Here is a 27,419-nt window from a genome sequence, read left to right on the forward strand (position 1 = left end):
AGAGCACCAAGTGCTGACAAACCTGTGCACAGAGTGGAAGTCCCCCTCACTGCTGGTGGGTGTGCAAGTTAGTGGATCCACTTTAGAAAGCTGCTTGGCAGTGTCTGCGGGAGCCAACAGATGCCCATTCTGTGACTCAGAACTTCCACCAGACTCCACACCCGAGATCGGGGTGAGCAGGCATCCATCACAGCACAGCAGATACATAGGAGCAAATCAGAAAAATGCACACAGGAGCTCCACCCAGAAAAGCACAAAGCAGTTCTCAGAAACGAGAGAAAAACACAAAATCACAGAATTCCTAGACTGAACAACTATACGACTAACATGTCCATTTCCCAGACTTTGATTTACAGTAACAACCAAAGTAGGCCTGTGTGCAGGGTGTGTAAACAGGGTTATCAAGCAATACAGAAAGTTAAGAGCACTTTGCTGCAGCTGGGGGACATCAAAACCACACACTGGCTCAGAGATGCACACCGAAAAGACTTCCACACCAAGCTACCAAGAAATCTGCTCAAAGTAAGGTGGGGGGACTCGTAGGATCACAGCACGGAATACTACGCAACACTGAACACGGAACATCTTCGGCATCACTAACTCACATATGTTCCAGGAAAGAGAAAAGGTCCACAAGACCTCATGTATTCAAAGCCAAGAGCAGCTGTCTGTACAGCAAAGGAGTCGGAGAGTGGCTGTAGTTGGTAGTGGTGTTGGCTGGGAAGGACATAAGGATAACTTCTGGTAGGCTTCCTTTCCATGTTTCGTGCTGTCCAGAAAATCTATAGCAGCCTCATTGCCCTTACCACACGATTCTGGCTGTGAGCTCTTCCCTGTGAACCTCCTGCCCTGGGATTCAACCTGAATGCTAATGAGCACCTTCTGTGTGTTGGGTACAGACTAAGACATTCCCACTGTGCTGCCCCATATGTCCTCACTAAGCTGTGGCAGAGACATCATCACTAGTACCGCAGGTAAGAGGGGGGGGGGTTGAATGACCTCCCCCCCTGCCGACCATAGGCTCACCATGTCACAGCAAAGAAGCTGTCACTTCCAGGAGACGGCCCAGGCTTGTCTCCTGCAAATGTCACCTGTGGGCCTCCAGGACAGCCTCACTATGGGCTCCGAGGCCTGGCTCCTGTCTCTAATCCCAGTGTCAACGGAGTTTCCTTTTCCTGCCACACACCAAGGTGGCTGCCAGAGTGCTGGTGAACTCATCCAAACTCCAGCCAGCACAGAAGATAGAATCACTCCCCGGTGGGCTTTCTGGAAGTCTGAGAACAACCATCTCATTGGCCATGCTAGAGCCCTGGCCACAGCTAGCCTGGGAAGCTAGGGAATGTCCATTTTTCAAAGGGTGGCCATCTACCCGCTTCAAGTCAGTGTGCTGTTCCTGGGTACCAGGAGGAGGGGAGATAAGAATGTTGCTATGGACACAGCCCCCTGCCTAGTCAGGACTCAGAACTGGCCAGTGTGTCTCCACAGGTCAACAATCTCTTCCTCCTGAGCCTGCCCCTCTGCCCTGCACTGCCTCCCATGGAAGGGGCCACCTAGAGACTGCAGGGGATGGGGCATCAGCACTGGGAGGTTGGTCCCCGATCCTCCTGCCTTTTTTTTTTGTTTGTTTGTTTGTTTTTTTGTTTTTTTTTGAGACAAGGTTTCTCTGTATAGCTTTGCGCCTTTCCTGGGACTCACTTGGTAGCCCAGGCTGGCCTCGAACTCACAGAGATCTGCCTGGCTCTGCCTCCCGAGTGCTGGGATTAAAGGTGTGCGCCACCACCGCCCGGCCCTCCTGTCTTTTTACGTCCTTGTCCTTCCCTGCATCCATTTCGGAGCACGGAGTGGGCATGGTGATTCCCCCGCCCCCCAAACTCCCCAGACCTGCCATCTCTTCCCATCACTGTGACAATGAGAAATGTCAGCTTTCAAGGGCCCCTGCCTGTGGATGAGGACTGTCACCTCAGTCCCACTGGGCACAGGAGCCTCTCCCTAGGTGTCCTGGTTGGCTTTTGTCAGCTTGATAGAAGCTCAGGCCATCTGGAAAGAGGGAACTTCAGTTGAGAAAATGCCTCCATCAGATTAGCCTGTAGGTGAGTCTGTGGGGCATTGTTTTGGTTGGTGATTGATTTGTGTGGGGGTGGGGTGGGGGTGGGTGGGCAGTCGACTGTGGGTGGTGCCACCCCTGGCAAGTGGTCCTGGGTTGTATAAGAAAGCAGGCTAAGGAAGCCAGTCAGCAGCACTCCTCATGGCTTCTGCTTCAGTTCCTGCCTCCAGGCTCCTGCCCTGGGTGACGTCATGCTCTTAGCTGGACATCAAGACCCTTCTGAGCATCAGCCACCCCACTTAGCTTCACAGGGCTCCTGTGGACCATCATGGCTTTTGTCGCCTAAGGCTTGGTTTGGTTAATATCCTGTCTGCCTCCGGGATTTTTTTTCCCTAGTTTTTTCGTATTTTTCAAACTTCACTATTTTTAAATTAAAATATAGTATACTCTGGGTCCAAGACTCTTAATAACTTGCAAACTTTGACACCCATAAAAATAACATTTACCCAAATGAGAGTTATTTCTGTACATTCCTCAACGTCTCGCTTATTTTTTTTTTCTGCACACATCGATTTTGATAGGAAAATATTTCTTCCGGCATTTTCTAGCCAGGTGCCAACATGATCTAAGGAGCTGTTTACAAAACCCGTCCTAATGATTTGCTAGTTTTTTGACAAACCAATAAATCACTGGTGGAGAGGTGGCTCTGATTGGGATTAAATAATGAATAAAAACATTTATCCACACTTGGTTATGATGCTTCCCCAGGAAATGAACTGGGTCTGTAAGAGCCTGCCGATGAACGGAGGGGAAACTCAGCACACAGTGGCCATGGAGGGCGCATGCTTTTAATCTCAGAATTTGAGAGCCGAGTCAGGTGAATGAATCTCTGAATTCCAGCAAATTCCAGGCCAGCCAGGGCTACACAGTCAAACCCTGTCTTAAGAACAGACAAACAAACAAACAAAAATCGGGCTATGAGCACCGAGGGGGTGGGAGAGGCACACACCTTACCATACAGGATTCGCCTCTGGTCAGAGATGGGATGGTGGATCTCACCGTCACCTGGGCTGTGGCCTCTTGCCTTTGATAATTCTGTCTTTCTTTTTTTTTGAGACGGGATCTTATTAATGTAGCCTAGGCTGGCCTGATACTCCTATGTAGCTAAGGCTGGCCCGGCGCCTCTGAGTGCCAGGATCACAGGTGTGAGACAGCAGAGCCAGCTGTGGCCATCTCTCCCATCCTGAGAGAAGCAGTGGGACATTGCCAGCCCTGTGAGGCATGACCTTGATGGTGGAGCTTCCATTTCCAAGGACTTGGGTCCTTTGAACAAGGTCCTGCTTCCAACACCAGGATGCCAGCTGTACTGCACTGCCCGCCATCAATCCTGCAAGCCCAGGAGGGCAGAGGCTTGCTCAGTGATGAAGCATGGCTGGGCCCAGCTGGTGGCTGGTCTGCAGTGTGTCACCCCAAGTGTGTGGGTGCCACCTAACCTAGGGAGGCATCAGTGAGCTGGGTATGGGGAGTGGTGGGGAGAGGGGAGGAGAGGAGAGGAGAGGAGAGAGAGATTCTAGGCTGTTCCAAGCTGGAGGAGCCCAGGAAGGGACTCTGGCTGTGATTGGCATCCCAGAGTTGAGGCCACTTCTTAGGTATAAGCAGCCACACTGCGTACCCTGTGTCACAGGCTGCCCACCCAGCACCCTCACCCTGCTGGATCCTCACGCTTTCTGGAAGGACAGGCAGCCACCTACCCTCATTTCTAAGTGTTGCTGCTCAGAGAGGACAAGTGACTTGCTCAAAGCACACAGCAGCCCTGAGACACATTGTCGACGTTTACCAAGGGAATAAGACAGTTTGGCCAGGAGGGTCGAACCTCACCACTGACCTTCCCTGAGATGGTCTTGATCTGTTTGGAGCTCAGGGGCTCAAAGTCCACTCCGATGTAGCCCTCCATGGCGGCCAGGAGGCTCCTGCGCAGGCAGCGTGAGGAGTTGGCCTCCACGTGTACCTGCTCCCACCACGCAGGCTCGTACCAGCCTGGGATGATCCACTGGTACTTGCTGCCGAACATGCTCTCCTCGAAGGCCTGTGGGAGATGCGCAGAGAGAGACTCAGGGTCAGTGGGGCTTGGGGTGTCAGGAGACAGTGGGAGAGCCATGCTTCCTCGTCCCAGACTTCTGCCGGCCCTCTCCCTCCGTCACGCTAAGGACCTCAGAGAGTGTTCGCACATCAGGCGGAATAGAACAGAACAGACCCAAATAAACAGGAAGGCCTAAGACCCGGAGAAACTGAGGGATCTGTTTGCGGGAGGGAAAGGGAACTGCTCATGGAGAAGCTGGTGGAAAAGTTCCGGTACTGCACATAAGAGCAGTGTGCTTCACTGTGAAGTTCCTGGTGACCCAAGAGAAAAGGGCAACAGGTTGTACACAAAGTTCTCATCACCCGTGAGGAAGAAGCATAGCATTTCTGGTCTTTAGCCCTAAAAGGTGCCTTACACAAGGATGCCGTCAGAGCAATGGGCATGTGCCAGCACCCTCTCTACAAGGGTGTGTACCAACACCTTCTCTACAACAAAGTACTCAAAGCTGTTTGCGGTCGGGAGACTAACACCATTAACTCAAGAGTCTTTCAGCTGCCTCCTCTATGGAGTTCTTTGATGTTTTCGGACTCCCAATGCCCCCGCTTCTAGATAGGGTACTTAGAAATCCTAGCTCATTTTTCTAGCGACTACACTGTAATTGCGCCCCAGCCAGAGTTTTGGTGGTGGGCACAGAGAACGCATCTTTCACATGAATAACAAATTCACAGCTGGACAAAAGCAAGCAGCAGCTGGGGGCCCTCTGATGAACAGGGTTCAGCTTCAGAAACACTGTTTACAGGAGGATAATGCAGGCTTCTGACCGAGAACAAGACTTGGGTGTTTTGTTTAGTTTTTGAGACAGAGTCTCACTGTGTAGCCTGGGCTGGTCTTGAACTCGTGATCCCGGAGTGCATCAGGGATGACAAGTGGCACCATCATTCTGGGAGGGACTAGACTCATGAACCGGAGGAAGTCCCCAAAGCCTCAGCCACTCCATCAGTGGCAGGTCCTGTGTGAGTTCAGTCTCCTGCCCGCCACCCATGGGGGAGCCCACACACACTGTCTGGCCAGTACCTGGCTGGCCTCTGGGAGTCTGCTGTTATCTCCTCTGTATTGATGGAGACCGCCCAGCTTGAGGGGAGGGGTTCCCTAAGCACAGCTACTGAGAAAAAAGCGCAAGACTCTAGGGCCACCTTCTTTTAACAAAACAAAATCTCTTTCCGGGAGCTGCCTTGCTCTTAAAGGCCCCCCTGTTTACAGGAGAGGCACATTGCTCAGGAGGCACCAGGAACAAGGGAGCAATTCAAGGCCTGGTTCCGACACTAGTGACTGTTACCATCCGCAGAGCCGCGGACCGCACAGTGTACAGGAGGCCGCAGGGTCAGGGTAGCTGTGTGTGCAGACCCTCACGGTCCCTCTAGGCTGCTCCTTGAGGAACTCTCTAGAAGACAGAAGCCTGCTCCATGGGGAAGGTGTCCATGGCCTGAAGCACTTTCTACCACGCTGTTCCAGCTCCCAGCTTTTTGGACTGTCCACCTTCTTCTCTGCCATCCTTCCTCCTCAGGGCAACCAGGGGTCATGAGGTCCTTGCCCCTTCCTATTGTACAAGCTGCTTATTTCAGCTCCTTATGGCCTGTCCCCAAAGTCCCTTGCTTTTTTTGCCTGAGAGGCACATGGGCAGAGCAGAAGCACAGGCCAGATCAAGCACCCCCAGACAGGCTCACGGGAAGGGTGTGGTCAGGCTCAGTCACACCGGCCACTGTCAGGGGGGAGTGGCCATGAGGGGGGGGCGCGGGGTGGGGGGAGGGAGGGGAGGGCTTCTGTGCTGGTCCCGGTGTGAAGAGCCACCTGTGGGACTGGAACACCGGTCTGTGTCCTTTGCCAGATGGAGGGTAGGGCTGTGCCCGTTTCCCTGGCACCCCTCCAGGGCTAAGCCAGGGCCAGGATACAGAGGGCACCTGTCCCGGATCGTTTATGTCAACTTGACACAAGCTCAAGTCATCGGAGAAGACAGACCCTGAATTAAGACAATGCTTCCATCACATCAGGCTGCAGGCAAGCCTGGAGGGCATTTTCTTCATTAGGGATGGATGGATGGGGGAGGGCCCAGCCCATGGTGGGTGGTGCCATGCCTGGGCTGGTGGTCCTGAGTTGTATAAGAAAGCAGGCTGAGCAAGCCATATGGAGCAGGCCAGTAAGCAGCTCCCCTCCAGGGCCTCTGCATCAGCTCCTGCCTCCAGGTTCTTGCCCTGTGTGAGTTCCTGTCCTGACTTCGTTAACGATGAATGGTGCTCAACAGTGGCTGTGCAGTCCTGACTGAACACACGGTTTCTCTGCTGCCTCAGCCACCCCGGCTCCATGTTCTCTACCGGTGGTGGGAACGCACCTGTCTTTTAACAAAATCCATTTTTCACCTTGTATTGGGTCTCCCTTCGCCTCCCCTGCTCCCCACGCAAGAGGGACACCTCCCTTTTCTGCAAGGTCCCAGCCGCAGTAATGACAGCGCAGGAACACCTGGGGCAATGCCCCCCACTCGGTCACACCCCCATTAGGCGGAGATTATTGTTCCGTTTTAGACACGAGGCAGCTGAGACCAGAGATGTTCAGTGACCTTCCTAAGAACGCACAGCTGGCAGAGGGGAACCAGAGGCACTCCACCTTGGCTAATGTCGGCACTGCCCAGGGCTGTATATAGGCCCTGCGCTGGCTTGCCCCCAGCTCAGGAGCACAGCAGGGTTCTGCTTCCCTCTGCCATGTTCTGCCATGTTGGATGCCAGAGCTGTGCTGGTCTCCGCTTGCCTCCTGAGGCCCCCACTCTAGGACTGGGAGGGTCTCAAGGTCCCTGCTCTGGGATGGCACCCCTCTATCACCTGTGCTTTCTATCCAGGGTGAGGACATTGGTGGACCTTCTCAGGCCACTGGTACCCGAGAGGCACAGACCACGTGTGTCCTCAAGGGTAGGCCCCACCCAAGGGTCCAACCCAAAGCCCTAAGAGCCTCCTCTGTGAGGGAGCAACCAGCCAAGGCAGAGAATCCTCTCTGTTAGCATGGAGATTTCTCCAGAACCCAGGCAGGACGGGAGGTGGGGGAGGAGGTGGGATGGAGCCCAGCCTGGGCCTGTGGCCTGAGACTGAGCAGAATGACCCAAAGCAGATGCCAGGGCTCCTGGAACCACTTCCCTCTGGCCCAGCAGGAAGAAAGGCCTCAGCCACACAGGGCTTCGAGCTGGAGCCAGTACATGAGGCCACTGTGTGTGTTCACAGCGCACAGGAACTGGCCTCCGCTGGGCCACTGGCCAGGCTCCGCCATGCATCCTTTCCTCCCAGAGTCCTCCGATTTCTTTCTTGATGGACACTAAGGCTTTCAAAAGGCTAGGGAAATTGGTGGGTGGGGTCAAGTCCAGCCTCTTTCCAGAACCTCCTCCATGGGAGAGCTTGCTTGCATACTCAGAGAATCCATTTCTGCACTTGCCCGGGGAAGACAAGGCTTTCGGAATCAAAAATTGGTGAGTCAGTGCCGGCCGGCCTGCTCTGAGCTTCTTCCTCAGGTTTGGGAAGCAGCCATCTTGTCGCTCCTCAGGATCCTGGTGGTCCCATGGGGCCCCTCCTACAGTCACCTGTCATCATGCCCACCTTCAGATAGTGAGGTGGGGTAACCACTCTCTCTTTTTCAGAGGTTCACTCCGAAGTAGTAGGGGTCCAATGCCAGTGTATCGCCATGGAGCCTCAGGTGGTCACCTGGCTCGAGCATCACCTCGGGGGGGGGGGGGGGGGGGGCTAGCAGCCTCCTCCTGGGCTGCTTCGACTTTCTCACATTGGTCCTGAGCTGGCAGGCTAGGGTGACCTGTGTGTCCTTGGTTTCCAGCCACCTCTCTTCTGTCACTCCTGGGCCTGCTGGGGTCCTCCATCTCTTCATTCAGCCTCAACTTCTGGGTTCATCCTCAGCCTCTTCTGTTCTTCCCACCATGGCTCTGTCATGATGAATTTACAGTTCCTACGTGCCTGCTGTTCATACCTCAGCCACGTTATGGACAAAAAAGGGCAAGATAATAGAGAACCGTGGCCCCTCGCTAGAGACCACACCAAGAATAACCTTATTCCGAAAGGCCAGGGGTAGATACCGACTCACGTCACTGGGCTGTCACTTAGTGGACTTCCCTCCTGACCCCAGGGGAGGAAGGGAGCCAAGCACAGCCATGGAAACAGACATGACTCCTGGGTGGAAGCCCTAACATATATGTAAGGATGTCACGGGTTGATTGCACCAGGATGCAGGGCTCCACTCATGAGGTGGCTGAGGGCACTAGAGAAGTCCCCCTGCCTCTCACATGGCTACGGAACAGGGTAAGTTGGACAAAGTATAAAAGCACCTGGTCACCCACTCTGTATGCCCTTCCTCAGGGTAAGCAGTATGTCCTCCGCTGCCAACTCTGAGGGCAGGGAGGGACCCGAGTCTCTGGGGTGTCTGGAGGGTCCCACCCTGACTCAGAAAAGCCCCAGAGCTCTGACAGCATCCCCGGCATCCCCGGCATCCCCGGCATCCCTGTGACTGTCTCTACTCTGGGAACAGCTTCTGACCCAGGAAGTCTGACTCCAGGCTGGAGATGCTCTGTGAACCCAGGGCTCGTCTGACCCGGATGGAGTCTCACTTACACAACAGAAGACTTTCGCTGCCATGTTCTGGTCAAACTGGCCGAGGATGATCCTCACGTCGTTCCCCTGTGGGCAGAAGAGGATGTGAAGGTGAGTGACAACATTCTCAGGGCCAGCACAAGGGGACCCTTCCGTGCCCAGATTCTCAGCCGAGAGCCCTGCCGACAGGGAGGGAGGCGAGGCTCCCCGGTGCTGTGGACCCCTAGACTGGCTTATGCCACTCTTGGCTGATGCAGTCACCCTCTCCGCTTTCAAGGGTGACTCTGAGGCAAGACAGCATACCACAGCCCCCCTGCTCCCTCTTCCAAGGAACCGTCTTTTTCATTTCACCTGCAGGGGAAGTAAGGCCGGAGGAGGGGGACAGAGGCCGGATCCAAACCAGCCACACCCTTCATAATGTCTTGGAATTTTTTAGTCCCTTGACTGTTAGCCCCCCGAGACATCTTTTGAGCTCACAGAGCTCATAGCTGTTGGGATGTTTTGGAGTGGTATTAAAACCTTGGTGCCATCAACACGCCTTGAGTGGTTTCAGGGGTCCCCCTTTCTCGTCTCGGCTTCACTTTGCTCCTCTGAAATGTAGAGACAATGGTGACACCTCCCTTGTATGAGTTCTGGGAGGACTGAGTGAAGCACCCTTCAAGAGGTGCTTAACATAGTACCTGCCACACAACAGGCACCCAGCAAATGGCAGCTAGCCATATGCTTGTAGCTCCCCCAGCCCATCTTTATTTCCAAGCTCTAGCTACCTTGCTATGTGCTGGTTTTCTCAGTGTGGCTCCCAGATGTGTGTTGCAGAGAAAAACACACGGAACTCACTTACTTACTCACTACACATTTACCCAGCACCTGCCTGTGGCTCTTGGTCACTTTCTGAGGATGGGACCCAGCCTGGGCCCTGCCATCAGGAGGCCAGCTGGGTACAGGCTGGCACCGGCTCCTGTTCTCAGCTTCTCGCTTTGCAGGACCCAGCTTTGCAGGAGGTACCATCTCCCTGCTGGCCTTTGTCCTCTCCAGACACCCCAGGCCCTCAGATGGTGGTTGGCAGGAAGCATGGCTTTAAAGATCAGTTTTTAGCATCTTTTAAAATTGGAAAGGGTTGCCTGGGAGGCCATCTTACTCATCATGTGTGTTAGCAAAATAGTGAAAGCCCTGTGCTAAAACTAGCCTTTGCTTGCAAGAAAGACTGGAAAGAAGGGGGGGGGGACAAAACCCCATGCTTGCTCAGAAAAGGACTTTAAAGGGTCATTCGCAGAGACTGGCGGAAGGCAAGCGAGCCTTTGTCTCAGCAGTCTGCAGCACTATAAAAAGTTTCAGGCTGTTTCTGGTCTGTGGATGGGCTCCCAGGCACACACCAGCCTCCTTGTTATTGGCTGAAATCTTTTTACATCATTTGCTACGAACAGTGGCCATCTGTCCATCTGTCTGTCTCCACCCATCCATATTTATTCATCCATCTTCCAGGTTTATTGTGCATCTGGATTGCTAACCCCACTTGCTAAACATGGTACAGAGAAACAGCCTATTGGGTTTCAGAGCCAGAGAAACTGAGTTCCAATGCCAGCTCCATGCCTGGCTTTAGTCTGCTGAGCCTGCCTCTTGTCGTGTCTGAAACAGGCACTGTCCTCCATGTCCTGTCTTGTGGTACAGGTGACTCATCACAACACAAGATGCCGTCTGGTCTTCAGGGTGCTTCCCCGGGCGTCCTGCCGCCGCCGCTGATCCCTCCTGTTTGCCCTCCTCAGATTCAGGCCCTGGTACCCCATTCTGTCCTCAGCTTTTGCTGCATCCTGATGGCAGCCACCCAGCCTGCGTCACCAGCATGGACGCATCCTCTGCTTTCCACAGAACACCTCTATCGGTGTCTCCTGGCTCCTGCAACTCAACATGTCCCAAGCTGAACCCTCACTTTTCTCTAGCGAGCAAGCCCCTTCCTCCTCCTGTTTCCATCTCTGGGAGTGGTACCACAGCCTCCCACTCTCCGAGCTGGAGACTGGAGTCATCTTCCACTTACTGCTCTCCTTCCCCTCCTACATCCCAGCCCCTCAGCTTGCTGCTTCCACCTGTTCACCAGTTCCAGAGCCAGCCCGGCCCTGCAACCCTATCCTCTGGGTTTGGTCACCACTCCTCTCCCCTTAGAGAATATCTGGACCCATGCCTTCCACCTACCATGTCCAGTGGCCTCTACAGAGAGGGAGAGTCCTAGCAAACTCCAGATCTGACTGAAGAAATCTGACATGGCTCCCCAAGGTTGATCACATCCCAAGTGTCCTTCTCTCTCCCCGTATTCTCCCGAATCACAGCTGCTCATCCCTCATTTTCGCTCAGGCTCTCTTGATAGGTTGAGGTTCTTCACCAACTGTCGCCTGCATCACAGTTCCCCTACTTTTCTATGGAGTAATCGAGAACTATTCTGCAGACACACCTGCTTGCCATTCATCCACCCACCCATCCATCTACCTGTTCATCCATCCATCCGTCTACCAATCTACCCATCCATTCATCTACCTACCACCTCATCCATCCATCTGCCCATCCATCCATATATCTGTCCATCCATTCATACACCCATTAACCAACCAACCAACCATCCATCCATCCATCCATCCATCCATCCATCCTCCCTCCCTCGCTCTGTTCCCTCTTTTGTACAAGCTGTACATCCCAAGTGTCCTTCTCTCTCCCCGTATTCTCCCGAATCACAGCTGCTCATCCCTCATTTTAGCTCAGGCTCCCTTATTTGCCATGTCACTGACTCATCAAGCCCAGTAGCCATTCTCCTCTGGGCTGAGGGCACCTACACTTCCCTCCATCATGGCCCAAATACACTTTTTAAAAAATCTTCTCCTGACCCCCTGGCTCCTGAGCCAGCACAGGGCATGATGTATGTAGTGATGGGCATGATGCATGTAATGATAAGCATGCATGTGGCCTGATGCAGGGGGAGGATGGATGATACAGCACTAGACCCCATGGTGGGCTCTTGGCTGCTTACTGATACCCTACTAGTCCTGGGGCCTGGTGCTAACTGGGATCACATGTCCATTTCTCAAATGGACCAAAGGACCCACATCTTCATGGCGACCAACTCACCACTCGCTGAAAGATAAGCAACTAGTTCTGCCGTTCCATTTGGTCCAGGTAATGTCTCTGTTGCCATGACAACTATGCTGCAAAGACCCCTTTGGCTATAGGTTCTCAAGCTGTCAGGTTTAGATGGGCCTGAGGAATCATGGATCCAAGAAGCCACTTCCTAAAGAGGCCAATGGCTCTCCCTAGCTGTGCAGCACCCAGAGCTGGACTCTAACTCTGGTGTGTAGGACCCCTAGAGGGCCCCAAAGAAAGACACTCTTGGGAACCAGGAAGTCCCTCAGGCGGAAAGCTATTCCTGTCTACTATGCTTCTGGAAAGTAGGAAGGGCCTGTTTCCAAGCTAGGAGAGCAAGGAGGAGCCTGGGACAAGGGATGGAGAGGAAATGTGGTCCTTAGGGAGTTGCTGCCTTGAGAGCAGGTGAAGTGTTGGGGTCACTTCTTGGGTGGGACACATTCATCCAGGATTAAGGTGGTGAAGAGTGGTGTTCCCTCGCCCTGGAGTGGCACTTGTGTGTGGGTTCTGGGGTCAGGGAGAAAGAAATTCTAGGGAGGATGGATAGCACACACACACACACACACACACACACACACACACACACACACACACCACCCGTTACAAGCTCCAGAATCACATTGGTCACTGCCCAGAACATGAACCTCTTCCTGGAAGTCCAGAAGCTGAAAAATAAAATCCAAATAGGCCATGGCCCTATGTCTGGCCAACACCTCACCCTGCCGGCTAGGGCTGGAGCTTACTTTCCTGATCTCAGGGCTTGGGGCAGTTTGAGAAGGACCGAGAAAAAGGCTTGATGAAGATGAAGCAGGCTTGTAATCTCAGCTACAGCAGGGGGACCACACATTGGAAGTCACCCCGGGCTATGGAGAGAGCCTGCAGCCCAGCTGGAACAGAGCTTCCCTGCTATAGCGTGCGTAAAGCCCTAGGTTCAAACCCCTGTACTGAAAAATAAGTAAGTAAGTGCAAGGCAAATGGAGGAAGAGCCAGGCCTGCCCCTGTGGGCGAGAATGACAGAACAGAGCTGCGTTCTCCGGAGAACAAGTCCATGGCTGAGGGAAAATCCCAAGCTTTCGTGACTGGACTCTGCTGGGGCCTCCTGGAGTGAAGAAGGATGACTCAGAACAGATGACAATTGCCCTGATCGATGGTCCTGGGTACAACACTTACACAGAAACTTGCATTCACACCCTATGAGGCCACTGCCCCAGAAAGGGCGTATAGAGTGAAGCGGCCATGGGGTGGGGTGGAAGTGAGGAGGGCTGCCCAAATCCTCACACCCGGAACCCTACCTCAGACTCCAGTTCCCAGAATCCCCATAGACACACAGGACATGCCCTAGCCCAGGGTAGATGTCCTTTCTCCTTTCTTGGCTCTCTTTTATCTTTTTTTCTGAACCCCCTTGTCTCTAGGATCCTTAAGGGACCTAAAATCACACACTTCTGACCACCCAATCCATTGAATGATTTTAACTCCAGTTTGCCTGTCTTTCCATACAAAGACAAAAAACGTGTCTTTGTATAGGTACCAGGTCTATGAGGTGTCTGCTGGTGTTCTGGGTTAACCCCCTTATTGCCTCATCCTGCTTCTAGCCTTCTTCTGAGTAACAATGCTCTATCAGCCACTTTCACACAATCCCCAGTCTCTTAGAGTTTCTATTGCTGTAACAAAACTCTGACTAAAAAAGCAAGTTGGGGAGGAAAGGGTTTATTAGGCTTACACTTCAGCATTGCTGTTCATCGCTGAAGGAAGTCAGGACAGGAACTCAAACAGGGCAGGATTCTGGAGGCAGCAGCTGATGCAGAGGCCATGGAGGGGAGCTGCTGACTGACTTGCTTCTCCTGGCTTGCTCAGCCTGCTTTTTTTTTTTAAATTTTTTAATAGACCCCAGGACCACCAGCCCAAGGATGGCACCACCCACAATGGGCTGGGCCCTCCCCCATTGATCACTAATTGAGAGAAAGCCTTACAGCTGGATCTTTTGGAAGCATTTCCTCTACTGAGGCTCCTTCCTCTCTGATGACTCTAGCTTGTGTCAACCTGACATACAAAACCAGCCAGGACACCCCAGGCTCAGCTCCAGGGGACTCCGACTCTGGATCCCAGAGCACACAAGTGGGGAGTGGTGGCATACACCTAGATGCCAGCTAAGTGTGGTCCCAGAACCTCAGGGCTGGCCACACATCCTGCCTAGAACTCCCAGGCTGAATGAGACACCTCCCTCCACAGCTGGCCTGGGCTGCAGCGCTCAGCGTTAAGTCTAAAAAGCCACTAATGGAGAAAGAAGCCAGGCAGATGAGAGACAAGGTCATGAGTGACACACGCCATCCTGAGTCATGAGAGAGGTAGGCTAGACATGAGCCCCCTGAGGACCTAGCCCAGCTCGACAGCCTTCTTGCCGCCAGAGTATGGGGTCCTGCAAGGAAGGTCAGGGTCACCTGACACTGACCTCTAGGTCGTCTGGAGTCTCCTGTAGACCCCCTCTCTTCACCACTGTGAGAGGATGAGGTGACATGAGCCACCACGCTCCTTGAGGCTGGCCTGGCATGGGCTGCAAGGAGCATCCGAGACTCTCTAAAGTCCTGGCTCAGACAGGCTGATCCCTTCAGGATGGATACTTCCTTATTTAACCAAAATTTGCCTAGGACCTTTCCTCCCCCTCCCACCAGACATACCCCTAAAGGCACAGAAGCGGGAAACATGTCTTCACATCCAGGAAGAGTGTGGAAAGGGGACAGCCCACAGCAGCCCACCGGCAACGTGTGACATTCCTTTAACTCCTGTATATTTAGCTTTCCAATAATATATCTGGCTTCAGATAAAAATACTGCGCTTTCTTCTCCATGTCTCTGAGCAAAGTTGGCCTCGGGGCCAATGCACTATGGTTACTCTTTGGTTGTGCACCCTCAGGGCCCAGGCAAATCTATTTCCAGATGTTGGCCTGGGCTTCCTGCCTGTACAGATGTGGGGGTGGTTGGTTCAGGGAAAGGGGGACAGTCTCCACCAAGACCTTCTTGGACAGTCAGGGAAAGGAGTAACCAATCCTGACTAGGGCTCTCCCATGGAGAAAAGGCCGAGAGGGTGCACCTTCAGGCTGTCTTTGTGTAGAGTAGAGGCCTCCCACAGACATGCACATCCCAGTCCCAGACTCTTTGCGGATGTAATGCCCCATGGCATGAGGCTCAAGCTTCAGGGAGAGCTAAGGCAGCTGATCTGAGACAGGGAGTTTTCTTGGATGGTCTGGGCAGGCGCAGTATTATCACAAGGGTACTTATAAATGGAGAGGCAGGCTGGGTGACAGTGGTGTCTCTGAGAACAGAGGAAGAGGCCACTGGTCAGGGCACAGAGACAATGCCCTCTCCTCTAAGGTCCAGGATGAATCATCCCTGGGGACAACTCCATCTTAGCCTGCCAGGACTTATGCTTGGCTTCTAGCCTTGAGGCCAGAAAGACACATCTGTATGGTTTGTAACCACATAGCTTTGTCCCACCAGCTGTAAGAAATGCATGTGCCTCCCTCTGACCTGTGGGTGCCACGCTGACAGGGACTCTACTGTCCTTTCCTCTTTGGTGGGCCCTGGGATCTCTTAGCCACTGCTGACCTGCTGATAGCTTTTCTGGACAATGTTGGTTCCCCTCTGTTCTCCCTGAGCCGCAGGAATGCTTCCCAGTGTTGGGCTATTTTTGTGACTCACTCAAAAATAGGTTCCTCTTTTTAGAGTCAGAAACCTGGTTCCAGCAGGTGTACTAAGTCTTTTGACAGTGAGATTCGACTCGATGACGTCATCTACGTTTATACTCAAGAACTGCACAGCCTAGTTACAGAAAGGAACTGCAAAAACATCTCAGAATGTTCTAAAAAGTTTACAGTTTTGTGTCAGACCTTGTTCATAGCTAGCCTGGGTTGCGTGTGGTCTGTGGGATGCAGGTAGAATTCCCCATGATGCATTGCCGGCACCCAGCCTTTCACAGGCGTTTAAAGGTGAGAGTACTCACCTTTCTGCCCAGGCTGGGCCTTGCTGACTCCGGATGACCTTCCCCTTTCCTCCCTTCCATGAGTGTAAGCCACAAAGCCACCTCCTTCCTGCCTTGCTGCTGAGAAGGCTCATGAGGAAAAGAGTGCCTTTAACTCTTTGTATACAAGCACTCTCCAGAATGTTCAGAGACTACGGAAGAATCCTTTGGCCACTGAGGAGTAGATGGGCATGAGGCTGGGACCAGGTTGTGGTGGCTGCATGCCCCCCTGCAGCCCCACTCCTGTGCTGCAGCCACCGCCAGCCTGCTGCATGGCCCCCAGGATGTGTTAATTTCCTTGAGCTCCACTTTCTCAACTTGTAAAATGGAGATAATAACATTCCCTATAGAGAACCAGGTAGTAAATCGTCTGGGTTTCATGGGCAATTACTCTCTGTGGCAATTACTCTGTTCCACGTAGCACAACAGCAGCCAAAAGCAGTGTTCTAAATGAATATGTGACAATAAAACTTTATTTATAAATCCGAATAGAGGGCCAGACTTGGCCTATTGGCCATCATTTGCTGGCTGCTACCGTTCAGTAACTGGGAGGATTAAAAGAATGAATAAAATCTGTGAGAACAAAGCAAGTACTGGACAGTGTCTGTCTCGGGTGTCGAAGCAGAAGCATGGGCTGAGGGCACAGGGGACAGGCTGTAAAGAGATCAGAGACAGAAAAGCAGCCTACAGATGCCCCTGCTTTTCCCAGCAGTAGTTCAGGCACAAGGCTACCCTCTTCACTGATGACCACACGCTGATTGCTCTGTGGTCCCTGGGGCCACATGGAGTTCACAGTAACCCGGCTTTACATGGCTTTTGCAGGAGCTTTCGTGCCATGAATTTATTTCTTGATTCTCACCATTTTCTTGCTTAGTTGTTTTTGGGTTTCTCATATGGCATCAGCTGCCAGTTCTTCAGTCTTGTGAGAGTGTTCTGCCTGTGAGGGCCACCATGTGAGCCTGTTTGGCGGATGGTGATAGCTGAGGGAAGGAGAGGAAGTAAGTGCAGGCCTGCTTGATTCCAAGTCTGTGAGGAACTTTTGTTTGGGATGAGGAAGAACTGTGAACCATGGGAGGGCTCTGCAGCTCCCAGAGCGCACTTAACAAGCATTGGAAATGCAAATGCCAGTTATGTTTGTAACTGTAAAAAGGGGAAGAGCTAAAAGGGAGCTCCCTGCTGTGTTTGCCTGTCTCCTTGGAGTCCTATAGGCCGGCTCTGTATTTCATCCAGCGGCCATCTGCAGCAGCGACAGACTGTTTACTCGGTCACCTCAGGGCTGTCCCCTCATCTGTAGCAGGCCTGCTCTGCAAATTGTTGGGAGAAAACACCATGGTGTATTCCATACTTCAGGAACTCAAGAGGCGGAGGCAGGATGACCACTACTTCAAGACCAGCTTGGGCCACATAGATCTTGTCACATACACACCCACCACACAAAACAACCAACCAACCAACCAAACAAACAAACAAACAAACAAACAAACAAACAAACAAAACAGAAACCAATGCAAAAAAGCACAATCTGGGACCCCTGGCATTTTCATGGTGAAGTTGACCAGCTTGAATTTCTGGTCAGGATTCCTGTCTGCTCTGCAAAGGCCTGTTTGGAATGTTGTGGTTTAGAGGCTTGCTTTCTGTTTGGACACATGGACCAGATTTTCCTTGCTGTTGTCTTCCATGCTTTGGTAGCTTCGGGTTCCATTTACCACCATGTTGCTCAGAGGATCCTTCAGCTCGGGCTTGTCTTAGGTTTCTCTGTCTACGATCTTAGATTCTAGGTGGTGACAGAGAGTGTTCCCAGAGCCTCAAACTAGCCAGGCTCCATGACTCAGGTCACCACAGCCTCCGCGACTGTGAGACTTGGCTCTGAAACTGCCTCTTTTAAAACCGTCCCTTCTCTTAAGGAGACCAAGAGTTTGGTGCCTGTTTTTTTTTTTAATCTCCCCTTTCTCAGGCTCTGAGAGTGCAATTTGGATTTCATGTCTCCAGTATTGTTGTACATGTTCCTGCATTCTGTGGGAAGCTGCATGCTCTTTCCCATCCGTCTATACATTTACAGCAATTATTTAGACTTATCTCTCTCTTCCCAGAGTCTATGTTTCCCACGCGGCTGTTTCTATCTTGACCTCAGCTATAAAGTGTGCTGTTGCTCCCAGCTGGCTCTCAGGATCAACTTCCAGAAGGTTTCCCGGCGGGCACATGATGTGAGGCTCACACAGTCTGTCCCAGTGGCTCCATTAACCCTGGGGTTTCATGATGCAAAGAGGGTAGAGGGCAGCCTGGCTTTGAGAGCCTTGGGGGAAGTCTGACTCCCCGCCCTCCACCCTCCACACCTCTGCCTAGATATTTGCAAGATTTATCTTTAAAATTTGTGCATCAAGCCGGGCGTTGGTGGCGCACGCCTTTAATCCCAGCACTCGGGAGGCAGAGCCAGGCGGATCTCTGTGAGTTCGAGGCCAGCCTGTGCTACCAAGTGAGCTCCAGGAAAGGCGCAAAGCTGCACAGAGAAACCCTGTCTCGAAAAAACCAAAAAAAAAAAAAAAAAAAAAAAAAAATTTGTGCATCAAAACATTTGCCAAAATGTGTCCAGGTGTCCTTTCCTATACCAAAGTGGCTAGGATGCAGACACCAGCTAGCCGGGACACATAGTTTCACATTTCTGAGCTAACTGTGGATTTTGTAGTTCAATGATGGTCGAATGTCGGCAATTTCGTATGCTCTAGATTTGCTCTGTATAGCGTGCGTGTTTGGATGTGTGCATGTATTCACCTGTGTGGGCATGAGTGTTGAGGCCAGAGGCCAATCTTAGGTACTGTTCCTCCTGAGGGTATCCGCAAGGTGGACAGTACCTCTCACTGAACCTGGAGCTAACCCCTTGGATTGGGCAGCTGGCCAGTGAGCCCCAGAGACCCACGGGTCTCCCCCGCCCCCGCCCCCAGCATTGGGGTTACAAGGATGCCTGGATTTTTATGTGGGTTTCTGGGGCCGGAACACTGTCCTTGTGCCTGCACTCTTTCGGCCTTCCCAGTTCCCTTTCCTGCACTTGTCCCGGTTGCCTTACTGCGGAATGTACTAGAAACCAGGTTCTGGCTGCCCGGTGAGCTGCTGCTCCTGGCCTTCTATTTTGGTCCCACCTCTTGTCCTGGTGTCCTCTCGGCCCTCGTCTCCTCTCTCACCGTCATCTTCTCTCTCATTGGATTGATCGTGCCAACCATTTCCTCTGAATTCTGGAAGAGCGTCTCAAGTGCATCCTCCACGCCATTGATTTTTTTTTTTCCCTCTCAGCCCTGGCTCTGCTCTCTGCTGCCTCTGCTGCAGATTCCTGTCTCGTGATCTGATACCCAGCTACTTCTTCTTCTTCCTGGTCCTCTGCGTCCCCGCTTCACTGAGCCCACACGGAAGCAGAGGCTTGCCTTTCTTCCAGGCTCTCCAGAGCTTCCCGCCTGTTCTCTTCTGAGTATGTTACCCCTATTTCCTCAGTGGTCTTTGCTGTCTAGACACTCACATGCAGCTCACTGAGCAATTAGGTTTGGTTGCAGGTGATGAGAAATGCCTCTAGAAGCTTGTGTTTTAATGGGAGACGTGGGCGCTAGGATAAGGAGATGGATAGTCTGTCTAATGTGGTGGGTTGTCTCCCCCTGCCCACCAGAAGATACGTTGAAAGCTTAACCCCAGCATTCTGGAATGGGACCTCATGTGAACACAGGGTCAGTGGCAGAGGGTTCGGCTACAATGGAATAGGGTTGCCTCTAGGCTCAGCTTGAGGAGTGTCCTGACAAGAGGACAGTTTGGAGAAGGGGGCGGGGTGTGTGTGCCATAAGAGGTGGAGCTGGAACTTGGCAGCTGCAGGCCAGGAGCTCCCAGGACTGTGGACACCAGAGGCTGAGGGAAAGGCAAGCTTGGAGAACACACAGTGCCGCCCACACCCCGACCTCTGCCCTCACCCCACCCTCTAGAACCAGGCCAGGGCGTACACACTCCTGCTGCTAAGCTGGGCTGTGCTGCACCTTAGTGAAAGCAGCCCCAGGAAACACACACGGATGTGGGTCTGAGAGATGGAGACAGTCAGGAGAGAGGGCAGTGCCTCTGCCCCTGGCCCTGGCCTCTGAGCTAGGCAGGGCTAGGATCTTTTCTCCAGATCTTGGCTGTACAGGGCACTTGGGGCAGCTGGGCAGAGGTACCACCAGACTCCAGGGGGAATTCTAGCCCTCCACCTTCCCTGTAGGTCTTGAGGAGTTACCCAACCCCCTCTGACCCTCAGTGAAATCGATCTCAAATTGACTTTGGGAAGCTCAAATGAAGAAATGACGGGCACAGGGTCAAGCCTCGGGTCGGTGGCCAGCTCTGTGTGGGTGGCCAGTCAAGGGCCGGAGGCTAGAAAGGCTGGGTATTTGGGCTGCTGTTTTCGGCACCGTTCCCATCATGTCTTTTTTAGATGAACTTGGCTGATGAGCAGAGCGCCCTGTTCCACCCCGGATCTCAACACCTCGGCTTCTGCCCATGCTGCCTTTCAACTCCAAAGCCCTCAGAACTCAGCTGGGCCTGGGAGGCCAGGAGCTATTTCAGGAGCCTGCTCTGGGGAGACGCTCTGCATGTGGCAGAACAAGATTGGCGCAGCATGGCCCCCTTCCCCACTGGCCTGCCTCCTCCAGGCTCCTCAGGGCCTATCTAGACCCCGCCACAGCACAGTCCTTGACAACATGGAGGGAAAGCTTGGGCTGTGGCAACCTGGGTTGTCCCCAGGGTCTGCTCCTCATCTGCAGAGACGCCCAGGGCCCAAGGGTGACCCACAGGTTTCGTCTGTTTTGGAGGAGACCAGGAGGTGTGGGGTTCTGCTGAGTCCCCTGGCTCCCCAGCTCTGAGCTCTGGATCCCCATCAGTGAACTGAAAAATCTTACGGCCTGTGGTTCACAGACATCACGTGCTGTGTCAAGGGGAACCTTGGACCCCCCCTGAGTCAGAAGAGACACCAGCAGTTGGCATATGTGGGATCTTCATGCTAACAACTTTCCCAGCGGCCATGAGGGAATGGAAGGGAGAGGGGAGTCCACAGCTCTGAGGACTGCTTCCCTCCACCCTCAGGAGAAGAGCGAGTTTCTCAGCTGAGTGCTTAGCTGTCGAGGACTGGCCTGGAGCTGTTTCCAGCCTCGGCATCACCTCGGTATTCCTTCCCCCAATGCCCCATGTTCTGTGGAATTCTGATGCTCCCACAGCAGAGCGTGCCTGCTACCCTTGCATCTGCAGCCCACCTTGCCTGCAGCCTGCATCCTGCGGCCTGGGATCCTGCTGGGCCTCTATCCATCTCTCTCTTCCCTAGAGTCAGGTCCGACCTCTTCCCCTGGTGGCATGAGTCACTTCTCCCTCCTTTTGCCCTAGACCCCTCATTTTCCCTCGAGTGGACCTTCTTCCTGGCTGTGCTGTGATCAACCTGAGAACAGGGCTGGGTGTGATGACATCTGGGAGCCCAGGAGAGGGGCCGGCACCGGGTAGGGGTTGGAGCTTGCGGTAGACAGTGAAAGGAAGACATGTTTACGATGGGGGAAACTCAAGTTGTCTCCCTCCGTCCCTAGAGTGACTGATGCTGGGTGGGATCGGGAGATGGCCTCTCAGCCCTAACAGCCATGCTTTTTGACGGGCCAGATAGCTCCTGGCTCCTGCCCCTGTGCAAGAGAGACAACATGTGTAGGTGCCCTGCTTGCCATTCAAGCGTGGCTGAGGGGCGAAATAGCCACACAAGTTCCAGGGGCACAGAGCCTGGCTATCAGTGACCTTTGTCAGAGCTGGACAGCAATCCGTGGGGAAGCTCAAGGAGGCTGACTCCTGAGGTCTGGGATGTCAGAAGGAAGAACTGACTGTGAGGCCTACAATGAAGTCAGGGCTCTGACAGAGCAGGTGGACCCCCCGGGGGCGCCACTGTCCCCAGTGACAGGCTGCACCTACCTTGAGCTTTTTGACGCTGGTGCAGGGATCATTGGAGAAGCTCTCTGTGTCCGAGATCTCGATGTCCTCCCCGTACAGAACCCCAGTCAGGTCGTTCCTCACCTGTGGACAGAGACAAATCAAGAGCTTGGGTAGGCTGTTGCCAGGAAGGGCCCACTCGTCAGGGTTGGTTGAGTTGGGGAGCGGTTTTCTCCACACCACGGAGAGTCAGAAGGGAGCACAGCCTGTAGGTGACACTGTGACGTGGCCCCAGGCAAGGCTGGGCTGCTCAGCCTGCCCTCGGAGTTCCTAGACGAGGCAAGGCGAAGAGATGGGCTGGCCAGCACCCCCACGTTGCCTGGCCTGGGTCAGGCCGTCTAATGATACCTTGTTCCTGTTTTGCAGTATAAGTTCCCGTATGGCTTCTGTGGCAGTGAAGACACAGCCAAGACTCCAGAGGGACAATACAGAATGGAGTCGGGGAGGGAATGGTGGCATCTGACCATGAGGCTCTGACCTCTGGGTTGCGCATGTGCCTACAAGGCAGAGGCTGCCAACGGCCATGTCGTCATGGTCAGCCGGTGTGGAAAGACGTCAGGCGTTCAGGGGTACTGTGGCACCCTAGAGACCGCATGGCCTTCTAAGGATAGCCACTGCTGTCCCATTGCCATGCTGGAAACAGGCCCAGGACACTTGAGGGGAAGAAATCAGAAATCCAGGCTTTTCCCATATCACGCCCCCCCCCCATATTTTTTGGTGTTGATTTTTGTTTAAAGTTTGGTTTAAACATAACAAGAGGTATCTGGCTGAAGAGTGTACCTGGCTGGGTGTCCTTGACATGTAACAATGGACCCCATACAGCGAAGCTGCTGAGAAGGGATAGATGAGAGATGGGGACCCAGCTTCTGTGTCTTGCTGTTTCTGACGTGCTTGTGACCTTGTCCCCTGGGTGTGATCTTCCTCTCTCTGAGCCCAAGAGGAGGAGACTCTGAAAAGCATGTCTTGCTTGCTCTGTGGGGATGGCCGCTGTCAAGCCAGACAGCAACAAGTGTTTGTGAGGATGAGAGCCTCTGGTACCCTTGGTAACCACCCCTGGGAGCGCACAGTGGTTCAGGATTCTGGGAAACAGAATGCAGTGCCTTAGAAAACCAAACAGTGATCACCACCTGCTCCAGCAAGTCCACTCCTGGGAATAATTCCCCAAGAAATGACAGCAGGGACTTGTCATGTACACTCAGTATGTCAGCTGCTTTTTTCAGTACTGTGTCAAGGTATCTGCCAGAGCACAGAGCAACTGAAGGAGGGAGGGTTTTTCATTTTATTTTTAATATTTTATCTATCTATCTATCTATCTATCTATCTATCTATCTATCTATCTATCTATCTACCTATCTATCTATCATCTATCTATCTGTCTGCCTATCTATTATCTATCTATCTATCTATCTATCTATCTATCTATCTATCTATCTATCTATCTACAGTGTGTGTGTGTGTGTGTGTGTGTGTGTGTGTGTGTGTGTGACTCTATGTCACATGTGTGTGGTTGCCTGTTAGAGATATCCTGGAGCTAGAGTTACAGATGGTTGTGAGCTGTCCAACATAGGTCCTAGGAAATGAACTTGGGTTCTCTAGAATTCCTAGAGACAGGAGCGGCAAGCACTCATAGCCACTGAGTCATCTCTGCAGCTCTGAGGAAGGGTTTGTTTTGGCTCACAGTCTGAGAGGGCACAGTCCGTCATGGCAGAAAATGATGGAGGAGTTCATGGTGGTAGGGTGTGCAGTAGGGAATTCTCACATCTCAACAGACCAGGAATCAGGGAGGGCTCAGGCCAGAACTAGAGCCAGGTTACAACCCTCACAGCCTGGCCCCCAGTGACCCACTTTCTCCAGTGAGACTCCATCTCCTAAAGGTTCCCCAACTTCCCTAAATGGAACTATGATGGAGGACCAAGTAGTCAAACACAAACCCATGGGGGAGATTTTACCTTCCAACTGTAACATCCACATTCCCAGGACATTATTCACAAAAACCCCAAAGTGGGAGCAACCCAAGTGTCTGTTGCTGGATGGGCACTATAAACACATGGTGTGCACTCACAGAGTGACATACTATTCAGCCTTCAAAAAGATTGAGATTCTGAGTATGTTACAACATGCATGGCTGTCTTGGTTAGAGTTTCTATTGCTGTTAGAGACACCATGACCACAGCTACTCTTATAAAGGACAACATTTAATTGGGGGGGGGTGCTTACAGTTTCAGATGTTTAGTCCATTATCATTTTAGTGAGACATGGTGGTGTGCAGGCAGACATGGTACTGGAGAAGGAGCTGAGAGTCCTACATTTTGATCTGCAGGCAACAGGAAGTGAACTGTCTATACTGAGCATAGCTTGAGCATAAGAGACCTCAAAGTGCACCCTCACAATGACACACTTCATCCAACAAGGCCACACCTACTCCAACAAAGTCACACCTCCTAATAATGCCACTCCCTAAGAGCTTATAGGGGCCATTACATTCAAACTACCACAATGGGTTAAAGGCAGACCCAAAAGGCAATTACACAAGGTACCTGGAAGAGGCAAATTCCTAGAGACAGTCACTGGGGGTGGGCAGCAGAGTGGATTTGGTACTTAATGGGCTCAGAGCCTCAGTTTAGAGTGGTGCAAAGGTTCAGGAGATGTATAACATGGCAGTTACATAACTTGAGAAGACCCTTATTGCTGTGCACTTACAGATGGCCAAGGTGTTCTGTATACTTCATCCCAATAAAATAAACTTTCTTAATTGGACAGAGGTGGTGCACGCCTTCAATCCCAGCACTTGGGAGACAGAGGCAAGCCGATTTTTGTGAGTTCAAGGCCAGCCTGGTTTACAAAGCAAGTTCCAGGACAGCCAGGAATGTTACACAGAGAAACCCTATCTCGAAAAAACAAAACAAAACAAACAAAATAGACCTTCTTATGTTAGCATTCGGAAGATCCATCTAAAACATACATCAATGTGGTTTTGGACAATCTGGCCCTGCATGTCACTGGCCGTCAGGAAGCCACTGCCAAGGAAGGGGAGCAGGAGTGCCAGTGGGAGCCACCCTGCTTTATTTCCTTGAGAGAGAGATGCAGGTGCAGGTGGTTATTTGTGAATTCCACTTGACGGTACTGGGTGTTCATTTTGCTCTATGGCTTTCTAGATGCTGGAGATGGTTCACGGGGGACATTTTGTAGCAGGAAGAAGCACTCCGCGTCCAGTGTGGTTGTTTTGTTGGAGGTACTGGGGACTGAACCCAGGTGTTGTGGTTTGCATAAGAAACAGCTCCCATGGACTCATGCATTTGAACATATGGTCCCCAGTCAGTGGCGCTGTTTGGGGGAGGTTATGGACCCTTTAGAACCTAGAACCTTGCTTTTAGAAATCATGGTCTCCCTCCACGTCCAGTTAGGTTGAGATGTGAGCTCTCAATCTTGCTGTGGCCACCGGCCTTCCTTGCCGTTATGGATGCTATGCCTCGGCAGCCATCAGCCCAAGTAACTCTTCTGTGAGTTGCCTTTGGCCATGGTGTTTTATCACACAGCAGAAAAGTGCTGAGCGTAGCAGCCCTGGTGCATGCTAGGCAAATGCTCCACCACCAAGCTCCGTTTCAGCCCCCCGCTACAGTTTTTGCCTCTGCTTTGATAGAATATTAGAGACTAAGATGGGCAAACGCTGCCTCTGCTATTATAGCTCAGTTCTGTGTCCTCATGGCTTCCGGTCACAAGTGGGTCCCATCTCAGTGTTGCCCGCCTTGGGTGCGGGCACTGGGTGGCTGGCAACACAAATCAGTGTCTTCACCAAGGGGCAGGCACTGTCAAGACTCAGTTCTCTATCTGCGTGTCACTCGCATTTGGAGAGGTGACCCAGCTTGCTCTGAACCTCGGTCTTCCTACCTGAAAATGGAGACAGTGGGCAAACAGCTCATTGGCTGGATTCCAGGCTCGTCCTGGAGCCGTGGAATGGCTTTGTGAGCTGTGGAGTTCAGTACGCTGCTTAAAAGTGAGAAAGGACCCAGCGGTTGAGGTTTCTATGAGTGTGTCAGGCCAGGTGTGAGAACCGGTGTTATATTTTGCTTGGTAAAGGGATAAACCCACCCTACAGGTGTTCTCATCCTGCCTCCAATTTCACCCACGAGCAACTGAGGGAGACTCTCAGTATGGTGATCTTTCCACACTCCAGCCTGGTGCTCCAGAGCAGGCCCAGCCCTACAGGTGTTCTCATCCTGCCTCCGATTTCACCCACGAGCAACTGAGGGAGACTCAGTCTGGTGATCTGTCCACACTCCAGCCTGGTGCTCCAGAGCAGGCCCAGTGCCCGGTTGGCACTGCTAGCCATCAGCCCCCATTGCTTCAGCTCTTCAGTGTTTGCGCTCAGCTCGGGTATTTATTCTGATGGACTTTCAGGGGTGGCAAGTAAAGAAAACCAACTAAGCGGCATTTCAAAGAAACAAGGTAGAGGAGAGAAGGATGTAAGGCACCACCCCACCCTCACTTGGGAACTGGAAGACCCACTGCTTCGTCCCCCAGATGCCCAGGTTAGGCCTGAACCTGCAGGTTCTCCTGGGTAATGGGTCCGGTGTCTGAGCTGCTTGCTCTAGACCGCAGGTCTCAGATTCTAGGATCCTTTTTGCTCCTATTTAATAAAAGCAAGTACACGTTCTTCTGGGAAAGTAAAAGCCCTTCATTCCTGGGAAGATAAAGCGAAGATGCTGATTGATGGGTGATGGGGCCGATGAGTCCGAAACTGAGAAATTGGAAAACCATGAAAGAGCGGAGCATATGTTTCAGTGACTCAGGACACTGCAGACTCAGCTGTCCCTGGGGTCACATGGCTGCGGCTCCCTGCACAGTGCGAGAGTATTCTACCAAATATCACCAGAAAAGAGCGAAACCCCCAATCCTAAGCTGTCAAATGGGAATCAGGGAATCATGCTTGTATCATGATGAAGCTGAGAGTTCCTTCTAGGAAGGCTGTGACAGGAGGTTGTATCTAGGTGACACATGCTGGAGAACCACACAACTAAGTCACAAACATGACCTCCAAGAAACTCTCATCATGATTACAATCTGTGTTGGGCCATGAGGGCCAATGTGGAAATCTCCCAGTAATCTCACTGTCTACCCTGCACTGCTTGGGTCCTGTGAAGGCTTGCCCTGCCAGGCTCCTGTCCCCGCCATGCTCTGGTGCCCACACATAGAACCAATGAAGTCCCTCCTGTCCCTACCAATCCTCCACGGCAGCCTCAGATGCCTGACCTCCAGCAAGGCAATCTCGAGCCCAAGTGCAGAAGCCCCAGGATGAAGCCCAGGCAGCTGGGGAAGGGGGAACATTTGCGACCTCATTCTCAGTCAGCCCTACTGCTGGGGCCGAAATCACATCTCTTGTCTAACCACTAACTGGCTTTGGGACTTCATGCTTTCATGAATCACTCTCAAGGGCCCTGGAGTTTTCCGGGATGAGATCTGTCTGTCCCTCCAATCTCATGTATTTGTCTCATGCTTGTTCACACCTGACATTGACATCTTCTCTGCTTGCTCAGGCACTGGGGTAGCCAGTGATGGGCTTCTAACATGG

At 52.5% G+C, this 27,419-nt stretch overlaps 1 protein-coding gene across 1 annotated transcript in view; it reads right to left on the reverse strand.

The window, feature by feature from the left end:
* The window catches only part of Gabbr2 (gamma-aminobutyric acid type B receptor subunit 2), a 356,621-nt gene that overhangs the window by 146,794 nt on the left and 182,408 nt on the right, over window positions 1-27,419 (reverse strand). The window contains exons 4-6 of the mRNA XM_006973681.4: window positions 21,833-21,934; window positions 8,777-8,842; window positions 3,930-4,130 (exon numbers count right to left, since the gene is read on the reverse strand). Of these exons, the coding sequence (XP_006973743.2) occupies window positions 3,930-4,130; window positions 8,777-8,842; window positions 21,833-21,934 (369 nt within the window). The remainder of the gene's footprint in view (window positions 1-3,929; window positions 4,131-8,776; window positions 8,843-21,832; window positions 21,935-27,419) is intronic.

This window comes from Peromyscus maniculatus, chromosome 2 (assembly GCF_049852395.1).
Source record: "Peromyscus maniculatus bairdii isolate BWxNUB_F1_BW_parent chromosome 2, HU_Pman_BW_mat_3.1, whole genome shotgun sequence".
Lineage (NCBI taxonomy): Eukaryota > Metazoa > Chordata > Mammalia > Rodentia > Cricetidae > Peromyscus > Peromyscus maniculatus.